General features: G+C 39.8%; 1 protein-coding gene and 1 long non-coding RNA gene across 6 annotated transcripts in view; one reads left to right on the top strand and one right to left on the bottom strand.

Annotated features, from left to right (window-relative positions):
* LOC144587776 (uncharacterized) overlaps nt 1-17,514 on the top strand; it is a 39,249-nt gene that overhangs the window by 21,384 nt on the left and 351 nt on the right. The window contains exons 2-3 of the long non-coding RNA XR_013542920.1: nt 1,148-1,292; nt 6,837-17,514. The exon at nt 6,837-17,514 is cut by the window's right edge and continues 351 nt beyond it. This is a non-coding gene — a long non-coding RNA (uncharacterized LOC144587776). The remainder of the gene's footprint in view (nt 1-1,147; nt 1,293-6,836) is intronic.
* Nucleotides 552-17,514, bottom strand: part of SLITRK3 (SLIT and NTRK like family member 3) — a 37,246-nt gene continuing 20,283 nt past the window's right edge. For 3 of the 5 annotated variants that reach the window (XR_013542918.1, XM_020815072.3, XM_078389021.1), the window contains exon 3: nt 552-788. Coding sequence is in view for 2 of the 5 variants with exons in the window: in XM_020815072.3 (XP_020670731.2) it covers nt 658-788 (131 nt within the window). In the remaining 3 variants the exon portion in view is untranslated. Of the gene's footprint in view, nt 789-16,060 lie in introns of those variants that run through there. The other 2 variants (XR_013542919.1, XM_078389023.1) reach the window with 1 other exon arrangement.

Here is a 17,514-nt window from a genome sequence, read left to right as displayed (position 1 = left end):
AAAATGCCCCGGGTGAAGGTGGAGTGGAAAATGTCCCAGAGGGCTGCATGCACGCCCTGCCTACCCACCTAATACATACTATGCTTACCAGTTCAATTTTAAAAATAAGAACATAGCAGCCTGAGCAGCTTACACATTGTTCGTCTAAAGCTATTCCTCACCTGTGAATTTTTTATTTGTTTAACTCCTCCTTTAAAATAGCTTGCAGAGACTAGTCTTGCTTGTTCCCCTTTTCAACTGAAGACCATCTTTGGAGGGGTTATTTTGTCTCTGTGTGTGTGTGTGTGTGTGTGTGTGTGTGTGTGTGTGTGTGTGTGTGTGTGTGTGTGTGTGTGTGTGTGTGTGTGTGTGTGTGTGTGTGTGTGTGTGTGTGTGTGTGTGTGTGTGTGTCTCCAGCTGTTTCAATTTGTGTTGATGAACTTGTAAGTGCCACTTTCTTTTGTGTGGTGGTGGCGGTGGCGGTGGTAATAATAATAATAATAATAATAATAATAATAATAATAATAATAATAATAATAATAATAATAATAATAATAATAATAATAATAGGATCAGGTTTCTGTAAATTTATTTTTGTAAAAAATTATAAGTTGCTCTGAGTATGAGTTGAAGAAACGTGATACAGAAAATAGCAAATAAAACAGCAATGTATACATATTAATTTTTAAACTGAGAGGCAGCACGGTCCAGTACATTAAAAGTTTGAATCAGATTGAAATCCCTCTTCAGCCAAAAGTTCATGGGATAATCTTGGTCAGATTGCTGTGCCTCAACCTCATGTCCAGTGTCTGTAAAAAGAGGGGAAAAGATTGTTTATTGCAAGAAGATGCATTGTGTATAGCCATCCTGCCCAGGTTTATTTTCAACCACACCACAATCTGACCCTGTATCTGGAGCAGCTGAAATTAAAGAGGAATTTGTAGCTCTGTACACAGCTACCTCGTATAGAGAGCCAGCTGGGCTAAATGTTACAGAAGGTAAGCAGTTTGCAGTAGTTAGTTCTTTAAAAGATATTCTCTTGTACTATAGCTTTTTCATTCCCCAAAGCAAGCACAGTCACAGTGGTAGCCACACAAAAAAACCCTAATTTTTCAAGCTCTGTTTCTCAGCTTCTACAATGACTTTATGTTTCTTGGTTGGCTTTTAGCTTTCTTACCAACAACTGCCAAGAAAGGAGGTGTTGATTTGCATATGTTAATACACAGGCTTCCCTGCAACCAGATGAAGGATTGTGTGTGCCATGTGTTGTCAAGTTGCTTCAGGCTCATGGTGGCTCTGATATGGTTTTTGAGGTAAGTGAGATATTCAAGAAGTGTTTTCATGGGTTTGAAATCAGGTCTCCTGAGACGTAGTCCAACACATGATCTATTATATTTCACAGGCTGTCAGATAAAGAATATCCATAAATTCAAGGAACAAGATATGTCTCGCTATGGGAGAGAAGACTGCAACCAGGGGCCTTAGTTCCATCTGTTCTCTAGGTGCTGATGGCTAACCTCAAGACCTCTCTTTCCCATCTTATGGTTCTTATCTTCAAACTGGATTTGGATGAGGCAGGCCTTCAAATGGAAAACATGCCTTCAAATCCTCTATTTCCATGGCAGAGAAGCTGTAGCCCTCCAGGCAATATTGAACCGCAGCTACAAACCATCTGCATTAGGAATGCAAAGGACACATGTGAAGTTCTCTTTTCTATTGACTTGTACTGCTTCAACTTGATGCTATACCTCAACATTGAATGTTCAAACCTCATACAATGTCTTGCTTCCAACAGAAAAATGAGACAAAGTATTTTTCCCTCAGCATAGTCTCTGTAATTTGCACAAACTGCCTCTACACAAAAGTGGTGTTTGAGAAACAGAGCACATAAACACAAGCATATACAAAGAAAGCTCACAATGGATGGGTAATTGTTAAAAGAGGTACAACCAATTACTCTGAAAGTCCACACAACAAACAGCAAGCCATTGCTGTTTTGCACATTTTTTGCTATTTGCATAAAACCATTGTTAGTTTCACCCTCTTAATGAGAGTGAAAGAGAAGAGTGCCAAAAATGGTCTGAAGCTCAACATCAAAAAAACTAAGATCAAGGCCACTGGTCCTATCACCTCCTGGCAAATCGAAGGGGAAGATATGGCGGCAGTGACAGATTTTACTTTCTTGGGCTCCATGATCACTGCAGATGGTGACAGCAGCCACGAAATTAAAAGACACCTGCTTCTTGGGAGGAAAGCAATGACAAACCTAGACAGCATGTTAAAAAGCAGAGACATCACCTTGCCGACAAAGGTCTGCATAGTCAAATCTATGGTTTTTCCAGTAGCGGTGTATGGAAGTGAGAGCTCGACCATAAAAAAGGCTGACTGCCAAATAATTGATGCTTTTGAACTGTGGTGCTGGAGGAGACTCTTGAGAGTCCCCTGGACTGCAAAGAGAACAAACCTATCCATTTTAAAGGATATCAACCCCAAGTGCTCACTGGAATGACAGATCCTGAAGCTGAGGCTCCAATACTTTGGCCATCTCATGAGAAGAGACGACTCCCTGGAAAAGACACCGATGTTGGGAAAGTGTGAAGGCAAGAGGAGAAGAGGACGACAGAGGATGAGATGGCTGGACAGTGTCATCAAAGCTACCAACATGAATTTGACCCACTCAGGAGGCAGTAGAAGACAGGAGGGCCTGTCATGCTCTTGTCCATGGAGTTGGGAAGAGTCGGACATGACTTAACGACTAAACAACAACAATTGTTTTCACAATTTTGCTTAATTTGTGCAAAAAAAGAGAGTTGCTATTCTCTTCCTTTGTCAGAGTCCAAGATACATATCTGCCTATCACATGGCATGGATGATTGTACATTCCCTTGTGTGTGTTTTCAAGGGAAAAAAAAACCAAGGATTTCCATCCCCTATTTAACCACTATAGCTGTTGATGAGAGAGGATGGGAGATGCAGATGAACAACACCTTAGAAGGCCACATATTGTACACAATAAAAATAGAGGTGTCTCCTTTGATAATCCTTCAAATATCAGATTCTGCATACTCAGAGAAGTATGATACATGGCTCACCTGCATGACTGCTTTTTCTGGGTTTGCAATGTATCTGAGATGTTTTGTAGCTTATAAGCCTCCCCACTAAGGTGGTACTATCATTTGGCAGAGTAAGGCAGCTGCCTGGGATGGAGGTGGGAATTAGCATAAAGGTGATGGGGAACAGAGTGATGTAGTGCACACATGCTGTTCTGCAGACCCTAAGTTAGTCTGCTGCTGTACAATATGCTGTCCTACTGCCAATGTTGAAGTAAGACTCAATTGCTGAGTCAGCCAGCTTCTGTGTATAGAAAGAGAATGGAGATAGAGCCCTTTCTTCCACCTCAAATAGTAGTGCATTCCCATCCATAATCCCTATGATCTTGCTGCAAGCTTTTACTCAACTATTGCCTATGGCTCAGCTTTGATATCTAAAGGCTTTCTCCACAGTTCCCATTTCCCAAATGAGAGGAAGATGCAAAATGAATATCCAGACTAAGGCCTCTAGAGACAATTTGGATTCTTCTATTAAAACCAATGAGATTTAAAGGTCAGTTGTATGTCTGCAGAAGGATTATGACATCACTGTCAGGTGAAGATTTTTGATAATTAAAGACTTCCTCTTTCTGTCCCACAGCTCCTACTACTTTCATGCAATGCTGATGTCTGTTACTCTAGTTAGAAACATATATTGTAATAGTTTCATTCTGAAACTGGTAGCAAACTGTTTAAGATGGCCGATCTGTCATACAGCAGTTTTTATTTAATAAAATGTAAGGCACTTTATGCTTTTGACTACTCTTACAGACATATCCATGATACAATTCAAAGCTATACCAGTTTAACTCAGTAAAACATGGACATTATGGACTTCAGTGAAAAAAAAGTGATTGCTCAGTTTTGAATTGTCTGATGAAAACTAACAGATATGTTGATTGTTGGAGGAATAGAAATTATAATACTTTTCAGCTATTATATGCGTGCAGAAATTAGGATTTAAATATTAAGTTGGCTTTAAGCAAATGAGAGCATAAACAGCCAACAAGAATAGAACTGAGCCTTAAATGTTAAGTTGGCTGTAAGCAAGTGAGAACATATATGGTGTCAAAAAGAATGAAATTGAATAGTTTACTGTAGCGAATTGGCATTTTGCAATACTAAGGGTCAAGGATATCCATTTATTCTTTTAGATTCTTATTGGGCCCCAAACCAAAGGCTCTGAGGAAATGTAAAATTGTAAAAAAAATTAGTAAAGCCCATTTTTGCAATTCCAAGTAATGATAAATTCACATACCTCATCCCATTTTTGCTATATCTACACTAATGCTTCCTACTTTGAGCGTATTTTCCCAGGTCCTAACATAAACAGAACATAGACATTTCCTATCAGGAAACTGAGAGAAAAAGAAATTTTGGGACAAGAAATAGCTTCTGCTTAAGGAAAAATGATACCAAAATCATTCAGTTTCAGAAAGAGATTTATTTGGTAGGAGGAATTCTGATCGTGCTTTTGAACAACCAGCAATCATTAATGGAAGAATTCGGTTTCTTATACAGCAGGGAGGAGAAGGGGACGACAGAGGATGAGATGGTTGGACAGTGTCATCGAAGCAACCAAGATGAATTTGACCCAACTCTGGGAGGCAGTGGAAGATAGGAGGGCCTGGCGTGCTCTGGTCCATGGGATCACAAAGAGTCGGACACGACTAAACGACTAAATGACGACAACAACAGGGTGTGAAATCCCATGGTTTATTTTTTTTTCCAAAGGCACTTTAGCACTCCAGAAATTTTAGCCTACAACATCTAGTCTTTTATAATTAGCAATACAGGCTAGGGATTCTGTGAGTTATAGTCTAAAACATCTGGAGTGATGGAGGGTTGTCACTATTGTATATTTAGACCAAAGAAACTTGATGCATGAATGACTGAGCTGAGGTTTGATCCCAGGCTTCAGATACTCACATACAACACAACACATGCTGGTTTTGCTTTTGTCTCCTCTGTAGATATATTTGCTTTGACTTGTTGACACTTTGGGGCCAGATCTATAATTTTGCCACCTTTCTGTTATGGAGGATTTATTCCTGTGTGCAGATCAATGAAACTCCAGCCTCATTCACCTGATAAACCTCTATCAAAACATGAAGCAATGAAGCTGCAAAAATATTACTGGCCTGCACAAACCAATGACATTTCAATTAGATATCTAAGGGCGTGCCCAAACTGGCCTTTTTGGTGTGGGCTGATGTGTTCCAAATAGGATTGGTTGAGGTTGGGGGCAGGAGGAATGATAGGCTGTTTGGTGTGATCCCCATGTCCATATGGCACAAGCAATCCAGTTTCCAGTATCCTGGAGTGGCAAGTTTGTGCAAAGCTGGAGTTTAGGAGAAAAGAAGGGGTTGGAGGTGCGAGGGGGGGGGGAAACAGCCAATCACTGGCAAAAGCAAATGGATTCCACTTCCTATCTATTACTCTTTCCCCTAACTTTCAAGTGACGCATGCAGGAATTATCTCATCTCTGATCATATAAGTGTTTAAACTATTAGCATGATAAACTGTGATAAGAGATGAGGTAATTCTTGTATATGATACCAGAAAGTAAGGAAAAAGAGGAAGGGGAAGGTGGTGATCCCTCTTATGGAATCCTTCTGATGTGTTAATTAGAATGCATTTTGCAAAATTAATGTTCAAACTTTTGATGTTTTGTACTCTTAGACCTTTAAGTACCTTTCCATGTTATTTTTCTATAAAAAAAGTTTTTGAAAAATGTAGTAAGTAGCCTGAAGGTTTAAAAGAGAAAACAGATTCACAGCAAGCCATAAAAGGATAGGCAGAGGTGGGACCAGAGGAAGGAAAGAAAGGGAGGTTGTGCACCAAAAGGCAACTTGCATCACATCCTGTATGAAAAGTGAACTCTTAAATCAATCTGCAGCCCTTGTGTGAGCCTAACTGTGATTTCAAATGCAACAAAGAATGAAAAGCAAATCATAGCAAAGTATTTCCAGTGTAGATACAACCTAAAATTTGTTTATTATTGTACTGCCTGTTTACAGCCTAGCTTCAAAGTCTGGATTTATCTAGTCCTCACAGACCAATGCCCTGATTTCCTCCACCAGCAGCAGCAGTAAACCTCCAAACAAGTGGAATCAAAGCCTTTTTCCTGATTTATATATCTTATTTTAGCATAGCATAGAATTTGTCCACTATTTTAATATTATGCAGTACAATTTAATTGCAGAACAATTTACTTCTGAGGAAACATAATCCAAGAATTCCAGTATATTTTTCTGCAGAAAAGAAGCACCTAGGAATGTCATGTGGATAATGACCTCTGTGTGTTATTTATCATTTAAAGAGCAAAGTGGATTGAGGTGCTGGCATTATTCCATTTGTATTATTGTATTCTCTTATAGTATTACTCAGAAGCCATCTGTTGATTATAATTCACCCTGTTGGCATCAAGGGAGCAAAAAAAAAAATCTCACCCTTTGGCTTATGCTTTATACTGACTGCAAGCAATGTACATGAAGAAAGAGGTAGATTTAAGGTGCTGTCACACAGCTAGTGACAATGCAGACCAACATGGCCTGTCACTTTGTGATCCTAAAGTGCTGTATTGTGTATCAATGGACAGCGCTCTCCTTAAAGATTTTATAGCACATGCTACCCAGAGATTTCCTGGAGATGAGTAGTAGAAAAGCCACAACTTCCTAATTACTGTTCAGCTTGTATCAGCCAGGATTGAAGCTCTGTGAGGGCAGGTTTTTTAAAAACACATTTTCTTTGCTATATTCTTGACAGGTGATGATGATGAATCCCTCCCCTTCTTTCCAACCAAGTCCAATGGAAGGGAAATGCCTATCCCAGTTATTCTGCTCCCCATCCACTCTGGAGGAAAGGTCTGTTGGGGGTAGCAGTTGCACAGTTTACTCCCATCTGATCAACAGCTCCTCCAGGATTCCCCATTCTGTCTTCAAAAGAATCAAAGTCATGATGGCAGCAAAACTTGCCTTCCCGATCAAAGATGGGTGCAGCGATGACGACAACAACAACAGAGAACAAAAATAAACAAAACAAAAAGAGATCCCCACCACAATTCTTCCTTCCTTGTGAAAGGGTGAGACGTACCTTGCCAAGTTCTCAGATTGGCAAAACTCTGCTTTTACACAAATATCACACATTACTCAAGTTGTGCAAATGGTACAGACCTTTGACAACTGCTACCTTGTTCCATGACTAAAAAACAGAAGCATAAAGTGGCTGGTTTTGACTAATCATCTGGTCCGTCAGTGTTTGCTGCATGTGCGTGGCTTGTTTTCACAAATGGAAAAGGCACTCGTTTGATGTGCAAATTCTGGAGAACTCCATTGAAAACAAGCGTTCTTTGTCTAGTTCTTGCAACAGAGGTGGAAATCTCATGGAAGGTCAGTGACTTCTTTCCTCATTGTCTCCTCGGGAAAGAATAACTCTGCAAATTTTCTTCACCCAGTAGGGTGGCTTCCTACTTTAAAGGCTACAGCTATCTAGCTTTACTGATACAGTGGGGTCTCGACTTACGAACTTAATCCATATTGGAAGGCAGTTCTCAGGTCGAAAAGTTCTTAAGTCGAATCTGCATTTCCCATAGGAATGCATTGAAAACCATTTAATCCGTATCTGCTCTTTTCGTCCATAGAAACTAATGGGAAGCTGCTATTCCGCCTTCTGCCACTAGAGGGGGATATCTTTTTCTTTTTTTTTCCTTTTAACCTAAGATGACTTAGTTTTTAAAAAAAGGGAAAAAAGAGTTCATAACTCGAATCTAAGTTTGTAAGTCGAGTCCATATATTCCTATGAGAGCGGTTCGTAAGTCGAAACGTTCGTATCTTGAGCTGTTCGTAAGTCGAGACCCCACTGTACCTCGGTCAAATCAGTGACATCTTGTTCTATTAAGTTATACCACATAAAGCTGAAGATGTTGTCAGCTATGCCAATTTCTTTTTAAATAAAATATTTCCAGTTCCTACTCTGAGGGTCCTTAGTCTCCCGCAGAATCCCCTTCATCATGAGGAAGCCATTAAGGGATGAAGGGGAAGGCTTTCATTACTAAAAATCACCACAGCCATAAAATTATCCTAGCAGCAGCGGTTTTTGGAAATTAAAGGCTTCTCCTACCTGCCTTGTAGATTCAGTGTTAGCTCAGTGGTTTAGGTCTCCGGCCGTAGAGCTGGAGGTTAGGAGTTCAATTCCCCACTCTGCCTCCTTGACTAGGGCTGGATTCAATGATCCATAGGGTCCCTTCCAGCTCTGTAGTTCTGAGATAAGGAGGAGGAGGAGGGTTCCTGGTGATGAAAGGGGTTCCACGGGAGCCTCAGGAAGAAATTGGAAATGTTTTATTTTGGAAAAATCACTGTAACTGCTGACATCATAAGCCTAACATGGTCTAAATTACAGAACATGATTTCAGCCTCTGTCTCTTAGCTACAGTTCCCCAGCTGAAACTGGGAAGATTGCAAGGTTACTCTAATGTAATGCAATGTTCTATTTTAAAAAAAGAATATATATATTGAAAAACATATTTCAACAAATGCATACCTTTTTTTTTAGCTAAACATAGTTATAGTTTCTTCTTCCTCCAATAGCAAATAACTCAAAGAATTAATTACGTGCATTTTCATTTATGTTGTATTTTCTTAAAGTTGGTTTATATAATCACAAATGTATGTGTTTTTTGGGAAGGGTACTAGAATAAATTTGCTAGGATACATTCAGAATTAACAGTGACATCATTTACATGTGCAATGCAGGAAGTATGGCCCTCCAAATGATGTTGGGTTGCAAATTCCATCATCTACTGCCATTGAATGCTGTTGGCCTGTAATCCTTATCATCCTTCCCAACCTCTTTCCTAAACCACTGCTATAAAATGGGCCCCCAGTTAAATGCTCTGCTTCAATATCTGGAAGAACACAGATTTCTGATTCCTGCTTTACCAATCAACTTGGAAACTGATAGTTGTGCCACTGCCAATTAGTCATGTTTATAGTTAGAACCTCCTTCAATAGATAGCAATATATCTTTTAACAGGAGAATGCTGAAGAAAGCAACAAGGAAGTACCGTCATCTGTCCTAAAGTTGGCAATGGATTGAGTTTTAGCAATTACGTGTAGATTTGCTTAAATATATTTTAATTAAATCCACTGGGTATTTCTTCATTGTAATGGCTGGAATCCTACTGATGTTTGCATAAAGGATTTAATGGCTAATTGTGCTAATTTACAAGAAGCTATGTCACATCTTTATTGTACAATTGGGTGTGCATCCAGGCACATGCCTAAGAAATATCCTGTCACCTAATCGGTTAGCTGAAATTAGCTACAGTAAATTATGTGGAATGTCTCCCAATAAGGTAATTGCCAAGTTTTTAAAAAAGAATTTTCTCGTTGTTTTTCCCCAGATAGATAGACAGATAACTGCTGTTTTTTTTCTTTCTTCATTGATTTTTTAAAAATCAGTATTTCCCTAATATATTCTTGATACAATCGCTCCTCGGCTTCTTAAGGCTAACATCATGCTTGTGTATATTCTTGATACAAACGTTCTATGATTTAAAAAGTAAATATGAGATACTGTGAATGAGACATAAATTTAAATGTTTAGAATAGTGCATTACATTGCAGGAGATTTCTATTTCCACCGCATTCTCTAAATAAAAAATAAATTGTAAAAAAAAAGGTGACCTTTGTTTTCCTTGAAGATGTTTGCTAAATATCACATTTATGCAAGAAGAAGGAGAGGCAGCTGTTTGCGAGCAGAAAAATCAGCTGTTGGCAAAAGAGACTAAGAATCTCTTTCAGCCCTGTGGCTCTTTTTGCTCAGAAAGGCCTCATCCTCCCTCACAATGATACTGGCTTTCCACTTGCCTCTTTGTAATTTACACAAAAAGAAGAATTTCAACGTATAAGCAAATCCAAAGCCGAAGGCGCCCTCCTGGTTCAAATTCACAGATCGAGTTTGGCTGCTCTCTAGTCCAGCAGCAAATAAGAACAAAAAACTGTTACAGATGATGCAAACAAATAAGGTTCAAAATAAACCTCTGTATTTGCTTGTAGAAGGCTTTGGATGCAGGTCTGTTAAAGAAGCTCAGGAAGATCAAGAAATATGGATGCAGAGGTTCTTCTTCTGAGGAGAAACCCGAGGAATTCTGAAGGAAGACTTTGGAAAAGTATTTTTTTTTTAAGAGAAAGAACCCTGACATTCGTAAGGACTGTTAGTGACAACTATTTAAATATCACCTCAAAGAGGCCACATGCCAACAAAAAGATGGTGAGGTAGGACCACTCTGTGGTACATCAATTTTACATTTTAAATACAAATATAAATATTTGTGAGGCAGTTCGAAACAAAAAGGGTAATATGTACAATACACATCAATTTTTTTTTTAAAAAAAATTACAGGCTGAATGAAAAAAAAAACAGTTCACATTAGTAAAAATTCTGGATTAGAAAGGCCTAGAACCTGAAAGCCTTCACAATACGTACCAGGCAAGTACCCTCAATGCAGTATTCTCTGGAGTACCACCACACAGAAGACCTTTTCCCAACATTATCCAATGAATTCACATCATATGGTGGGGCAGCCAAGTTCTTTGATAATGGCCTCAGTATATGGGTAGACTTACAGTAGAGAAAATGATTCTATTGATACTCAGACTGTAAGCCTTTAACACCCATATTTATAGTTCTGTCCAAAAATGGACCAGAAATCAGTGCACTTACTAAAGAATGTGGAGAAATCTGTTCCCAGTGCTTGCGCTTGGTCGAAGTGTATCACCTGTATTTTGATTGAGCTGTAATTTCTGAACAATCTTCAGGCTAGTCCCACATAGACGTCATATAGTAGTCTAATCTGGAGGCTACCTTAAAACTAGCGAGATTATCTCTGGTGATAAGATCCAGTGATGCTCATGAAATGGAGCTGGTCACATGCTGGAAGGAAGGGTTAAAGCATCTAGTCTGAGTTGCTTTGCCAGCTAACTGTACTTATGGACTGAAGACTACATATGCAATTGCACAACACTCGGGGTGTATCATTGTGATCCCATTGTCATACCATCACCTATAGCAGCAGTGGGCAACCTCCATAAGTCCATGGGCCACTCAAGCCTATACTATAAATGGATTCTGGAAGGCCACGTCCCATTTTTATTAAAATAAACCACTACCAACAACAAATTACTACGAAAAAGCTACCTCATGTCCTCAAGGGGGCATAAGGGCTCTCTCTCTCTTTTAAAATCTTTTGAGTTGTTTTAGTTCCAGAAGATATTTCTTGAAACACAAAATTATCAGAAATAATTGTCAGTTTTAATTAAAAGGCTTCTTCAGCCCGAAATAGTTTATGGAGGCTGAAAGTCTTGAGAGATTGCCTCTCTAACCCTCAGAGAGTGTGAGAAGTTTTGCTTAATTTTTTTAAAGTATGGGGGCATGGGGATCTAGAGGCTTCAATTTGATTCTGAGGAGTGTGTGCATGCGCTTATAGGCTGCACTTTGCACATGCCTTATCTAAGCCTGATTGGGAGGCTTCCCCCAGTCTATCGGAGTGGGCCTAGTTGCTAGGATCAAGTGAAGTACTGTTCCCTGCATGAACCATGCGGGTCCACAGCACATGCTGAAGTGTCCAGAAATGTAGAGGCTATATTATACAACCCCTTCCCTTCCTTATCACCCCACACCATAGTATATTAATACATCAAAGGGCACTTTTCCATGAAAAATCATGTACTTAGATTCTTAACATCAGTGCCAACCTGGGATATGCAACAGAAAATGACTATAATGATGAATCACAATAGGCTGAGACTGATCAGAGATACACAACAGAGGTAGCCAAAAACATTTTGCTACCTGAGGCAAAGCAATAAAATGGCACTCAAATTACAGTAGGCAGCATCCAAAGCCAACCAAGTCATTCTGTCTGGGACAAAAGGCAGAAAATCCCTCACGCATATCTTGTTGTCTGATGCAAGGAAAAATATAACCGGCTGCCCTTTTATGATACCATGGATAGCGTGTAGATCTGGTGGGTGTATGACCCCAATATTTGTTGTGAATGCTGCTCAGTTATGAACCACCAATGGACCACCCATAATTCTGCTGCTGTACATGGCTGTTTCACATTGTCTAACAGTAGGATTGGTTCTCAGGTAAACAATAGAACAAAAAAAAAAGGGAGTAGGGTAGGAAAAACTTGATTCTGCAAAGTGTTTCAAAAAGGAAGAATGCCACATAATTTTTCCTTCTTCATTTCAGTCCTTCATCCAAGATGATTTATTATTTTCCACATGGTAGTTTACAATGAATTGTGGGAAATCATTCTCTTCTTTGCTTATGTACCTCAACTAGCAAGAGGGTTGGCAAATGATGATCCATTTCCATGTGCACAACAGTTTCATGATAGCAAGGAAAGGTGATTTGGTCTGTTTTGGTTTTTTAAAGCAGAGAAGCTTCCCTTCAATCCGGAGGTGGGTAGAAAAATGTGTGGCGCATCAGGAGGTGGTTGGAGCATGGCATTGAGACTCAGATTGGGGAAACAAAGCTTGAAATCATGAGCCTGCATTGTAACCTACTTTTCGTTTGGCAAGATCACGGAAAATTTCATGATCAGCAGCCATCTCAAGTATTTGGCCCAGACAGCTGCTTATGAAGATACAATGCCTCAGCCTTTTTCAGTGAATTCCTGCTTCTTCTGAGGCCTTTGTTCATTTCTCTGATCAACCTTGCTCAGCTTCTTGGCACTGTAACATCTGTGTTTAAAATTTCCCTGATGTACCCTTGCTTTAAATGTTCTCCAGGCTTTGCTCATTTTTTGCATGATCAAAACTATCACTGAAGATTTTCTCAGACGGCACCTGTCTTACACAGTCAGATCAGTTTCACACCAGGCTCATTGTCATAGCTCACTAAAGCCTGAAAACAGTCTCCGTAAGTCAGAACTGATTTGATGGCATATGATTATTACAATGGAGGGATTGCCAGTGAGAAGGGGCAGTGGATGAAGGAGACATTAGTTCAAATGTCTGCTTGGTCATGGCAACTCGTGGGATGGGGGTGGCAGCAATAAGCCGTACCTTGACAACTTCATGTGTGTTTCAGACCCTATTTCAGCTGTTGTAAGTCAGAAGTAACTTGAAAGCACACAACAACAACAACATCTCTCTAAGGAATCCTAGTACACTATGTATAGTTTGATGAGAAATCCAGAAAGCATTTTGAGAAGGGATCAAGGATTAGAACAAATTTAATTCTCTCATTTGGTCAGGGTGTCTTAGGATCTGCAGTTGACAGCAGTTCTTCGTCTGGAATAGTTTTCTGTGAGTGGTGCATGTATAGCTGGTGGGACGCAGAGGTAATCTCAGTGGCATGCAAAACTTTTGCAATAATTGTTATGAATTTATTATCTTTGCATTTTACAGCTACCACAGCAGGCAAACTTATACTCAAAAGTCTAAGTGCCATTCTCAACTAGCAATGCAGCAGGGGGCACAAGCCCATACTCATAGATTTTCCCGTATCAATATAGAATTCTTTTGCTGATATCTTCCTTTTTGGGGGGAGGGGTGTAGGGGTGGGGAATATTTAAGTTTAGGTCCCACTGCATCACACACTAGACTTTTGTCGTATTCAAAAGACATCGTGATTTTCCTTGGGGAGGGAAACTAAATTTAATGTCTTTTTGATAATATGATATATGCATTATACTTAAGAACAGCTGCTTTCAATATTTGGTTCTTTGACGGCACCTAACAGGATAAGCTGCTAACTAATGAAGCCCTCCCTGTGCAGAAGTAATACAATACAAGTTCTGTGGCACACAGAGAGAGCCCTGTTCTCCAAGAGAAGAAGGTTGGAGATTCATACTGCTGCCTGAGGTGATTACTTACTTTCCTTAGCGATAGAACTAGCACCTTTCCCTCTCATCATCTGCTACCTGAGATTGTCACCTCATACCATCTAGCAATAGCCCTGCACATACACAAAGAGAAAGATTTACTCACATGCTCTTATATCATATAATCTATCTGTTGATGAAAGCTTGAGGGATTGATAGTGTTGCTCTGTGGAATTGGCCCTCGAAATTTACAATTATTTTTGAAAGCTGTTGGCAGCCTACAACTGAGAGGGCCCAAAGTCATCTTTGTTATTGCTACCTAATGCCAGCAACATCCAGATTACATCAAGCCTCCATGCATTTGACATTTGGAAAGCATTACACTACACTGGTTATCTGACAAAATGCCCCCCTTTTTTTGACTTCTGAACTAATTTGAACCTGCCCTAGTTCCAGATGCTTGCAAAGAGAGACATTTTGAACTTGGCATGCTATATGATATGACCCTTTGAACATCGGTCACACATCCCCTGGCTTGCTTGCAATACTTTCTCTTGATTGCTCTTTAACACTATTACCCCCATGGTGAATTGCTGTTTCTCCAAAGCAAAATAGAACAGCCCATCCTTTCTGCTCATTGCTAGTTTCTTGCCAACCAAGAGCAGAGAAGCCTATCACTGTATCTTGTAAGGCAGTGGTCCTCAACCTTGGGTCTCCAGATGTTCTTGGACTACAACTCCCAGAAGCCTTCAACACCACCTCTGCTGGCCAGGATTTCTGGGAGTTGAAGTCCAAGAACATCTGGAGGCCCAAGGTTGGGGACCACTGTTGTAAGGCACACAACACAATCCTTAATATTCTTATACATTAAAAACATTGGCAAAGTTAGCCAAACTCAAGCTTCAGATTCAACTTAGGACGCTGATAAAGCCCACCTTGAAAGGAGTGTTGCATGCCTACAGTATTTGGATCAAAATCTGAATCAGAGAGTAATTCCAAGTTCTCCACCTCACCCCCCTCCCATCATTTTTTCAGTTCCTTTTTCCTTTCCCCAAAAGGTATCAGTGCCACCTTCTGTTGGCACAATCCAGTCTTTAATTCAGGACAGCTGGTACAGAAGCAAAATCATGGTGAGTGGAAGAAAAGGAAGTTTCTTTCCTTTGACATTTTTCTGTCATCCCATCATGTTGATAACCACAGGATCGGTTTGAAGAAATTAAGAGATTAGAGGTTGTAAAAAAATCCTTCTAGAGATAATACTTGAGTTATAAACTGCTGGATAGCTCAGTGGTTTAGATATCAGGCTGCAAAGGTCGGGAGTTTGATTCTCCAGTGCACCTCCTCCAGTGCACAATGGCTGGACTTGATAATCCATGGGGCCCTTCAAGTTCTGTAATTCTAAGAAGATGATCACCATGACCAGCAGTATCTTTAATGTAACTTCTTTGTTTACAGTTACCTTGATATCTAGGAGATGGGGGGGAGTTATAATCCAAAAAAGAAATTTGTTCAGGTTTTGCTGTCGAAGCACATGTTTACTCTTAGCTAAGGAAATCTGGCTAATAGCAGAGTGTCACTTTTATAGTCTTTTGGAGTGATCAAGGATTCTGTCCCTTGCTTCCTCCAGAAGTCTTCCATTTTCTTTCTTGCCGCAGGTACAGAAAATGTGCAAATCAAGCCAGAGAGAACCCTGAAGGTTCTCCTGGTTATCTAATACAAATCTGTATTATGCCAAGCCAGATTCTCATTCCAAGAGGTCCAACATCATGTTACCAAGTCTGGCTGGCAATAGTTGCCTAAGGTCTCAGAAGAACTCCTTCCTGTTCTCAGGGATTCTAGTTGGAGGTGCTGAGGATTGAACCTGGAGGTATCTTGTATGCAAAGTCTGTGCTCTACCACTGAGCCATCCTCCCTAAAATTTGATCTTCACAATTACATGGCTAGAAAGTTGATTTTATGCATATGCAAAACGGGAAGCCAAGCTCTTTTGAGTCAGTAGACAAAGGAATTACATTAAATGAAAGATGTCACTTGACCTACATAAGCACTTTTTTTTCCTGCGCTAGGCGGACGAACTGGTAAACGACAGTGTTTCTGTGAAGCCTGCTTCCAATCAGTATGTATACAGTCAGGCATACCAAATGGCACCAGCAGATTACATAAGTTGTGCTGTATTTTTGCAAACATGAATACATTAGTAACAGCTGAGCTGAACATACAGTTTCTGGTACGCATTGTTGCATACTTCTTTAAGTGCTGTTTTCAGTAAAAAAAATAAAAATAAAATACACATATTCAAGACTTTAACATATATTTGTCTTGCCCCTGGATCAGGAGACACTTCCCCAAATTTTTTTGGAGTCTCTTGATTACATGGAGCCATTTCTACTGTACATTTATTGGTTAAAATAGCACCTGATTTGCCCTCAGTGGCATATACACAGCGCCAAGCCTAACTGGACATGTAGTGTTATAACATCACAACACTGTCATCTGTGCAATTGGATAAGATCACCCAGAGTATCAATCCAGGAAGGAGGAAGAAGTGACATAGTAGGATGGGGAAGTGGAAGTACAAAGCAGCAATAGCTTCAAGAAGCAACAATGGTGCCTATTGAGATTCTGTTTCAATGGTATTTGTGCCATCAGAGTGGATGGGGAAGGGTGATGAGCCACAAGAGAGATAACTTCTACTCAGAAATTAAAGCAGAAGAAAAAGCTATGGCAGTCTCTCTGGCTGCACTGAAAAATACTTTGCTACTGTCGAACACATGCACAATTAATTGCCAAAATATTCTGTTAGGAAAACCTATCACTGTTTATGAAATACTTCCCATTTCTAGGGTATAATCATATGCCTTCCTGTTTGAATTTATTTGTTCTCAGAGGATCCTCTTCTTATTCTTATAAACCAGGATCCTGCTGGATTTACTGCATAAGTAAGAGAAACTGAACAACCAGTTTTTAACCATTTGTCGCGGTGGCCACATGTGACTAGTTCTGAGGTTAGTTGTGCAACGAGTGTGTGAACAGGTGTGGCACAGTCTACAAAAATGATGAAAACCAGTTGCGAAATTCCATTCTGCTTGTGGTAAGCATGAGATGCTACTTTCAAAATACATGCACACTATGTAGTGACAACAGCTTGACTCCACTTTTAACTATCCCAAGGAATCCTAGGATTTCTTCTTTGGTCAAGAATGAAGACGCTGAGCTAGAGCATTCTTGTGAATGTCCCTGAAACATAGCACAGACTTCTAAGTTCCCTCTTAAACTGTAAGATCTAGGATTCAATGGGACGGAGTCATGACAGTTAAAATGGTACCAAACGTAATATTACTATATAATGTGGAGACATTTTCACTGTTTCTGTGCTTCTGTTGAGTTCTTTCGGAGCTGTTCTTGTTCCTCTTCTCTCTCTACTCGCTGTCTCTGAATGACATCTATGTAAGTGTCACTTGTACACAGGTAAAACTCAGCCCTCTCTTATCTACTTCTCCAACAGCATCTAAGATATTTTTTTCCTTGGATATTCTGTCATTGTTTTAAACATGGTATGATCACGCTCTCATGTTTCATTCCAGGTCCTCCTCTCATCTTACATTTTTC

Source organism: Pogona vitticeps, chromosome 3 (assembly GCF_051106095.1).
Source record: "Pogona vitticeps strain Pit_001003342236 chromosome 3, PviZW2.1, whole genome shotgun sequence".
NCBI lineage: Eukaryota > Metazoa > Chordata > Lepidosauria > Squamata > Agamidae > Pogona > Pogona vitticeps.
The sequence above is the reverse complement of the archived record's forward strand: the minus strand, read 5'-3'. Positions and strand labels throughout refer to the sequence as shown.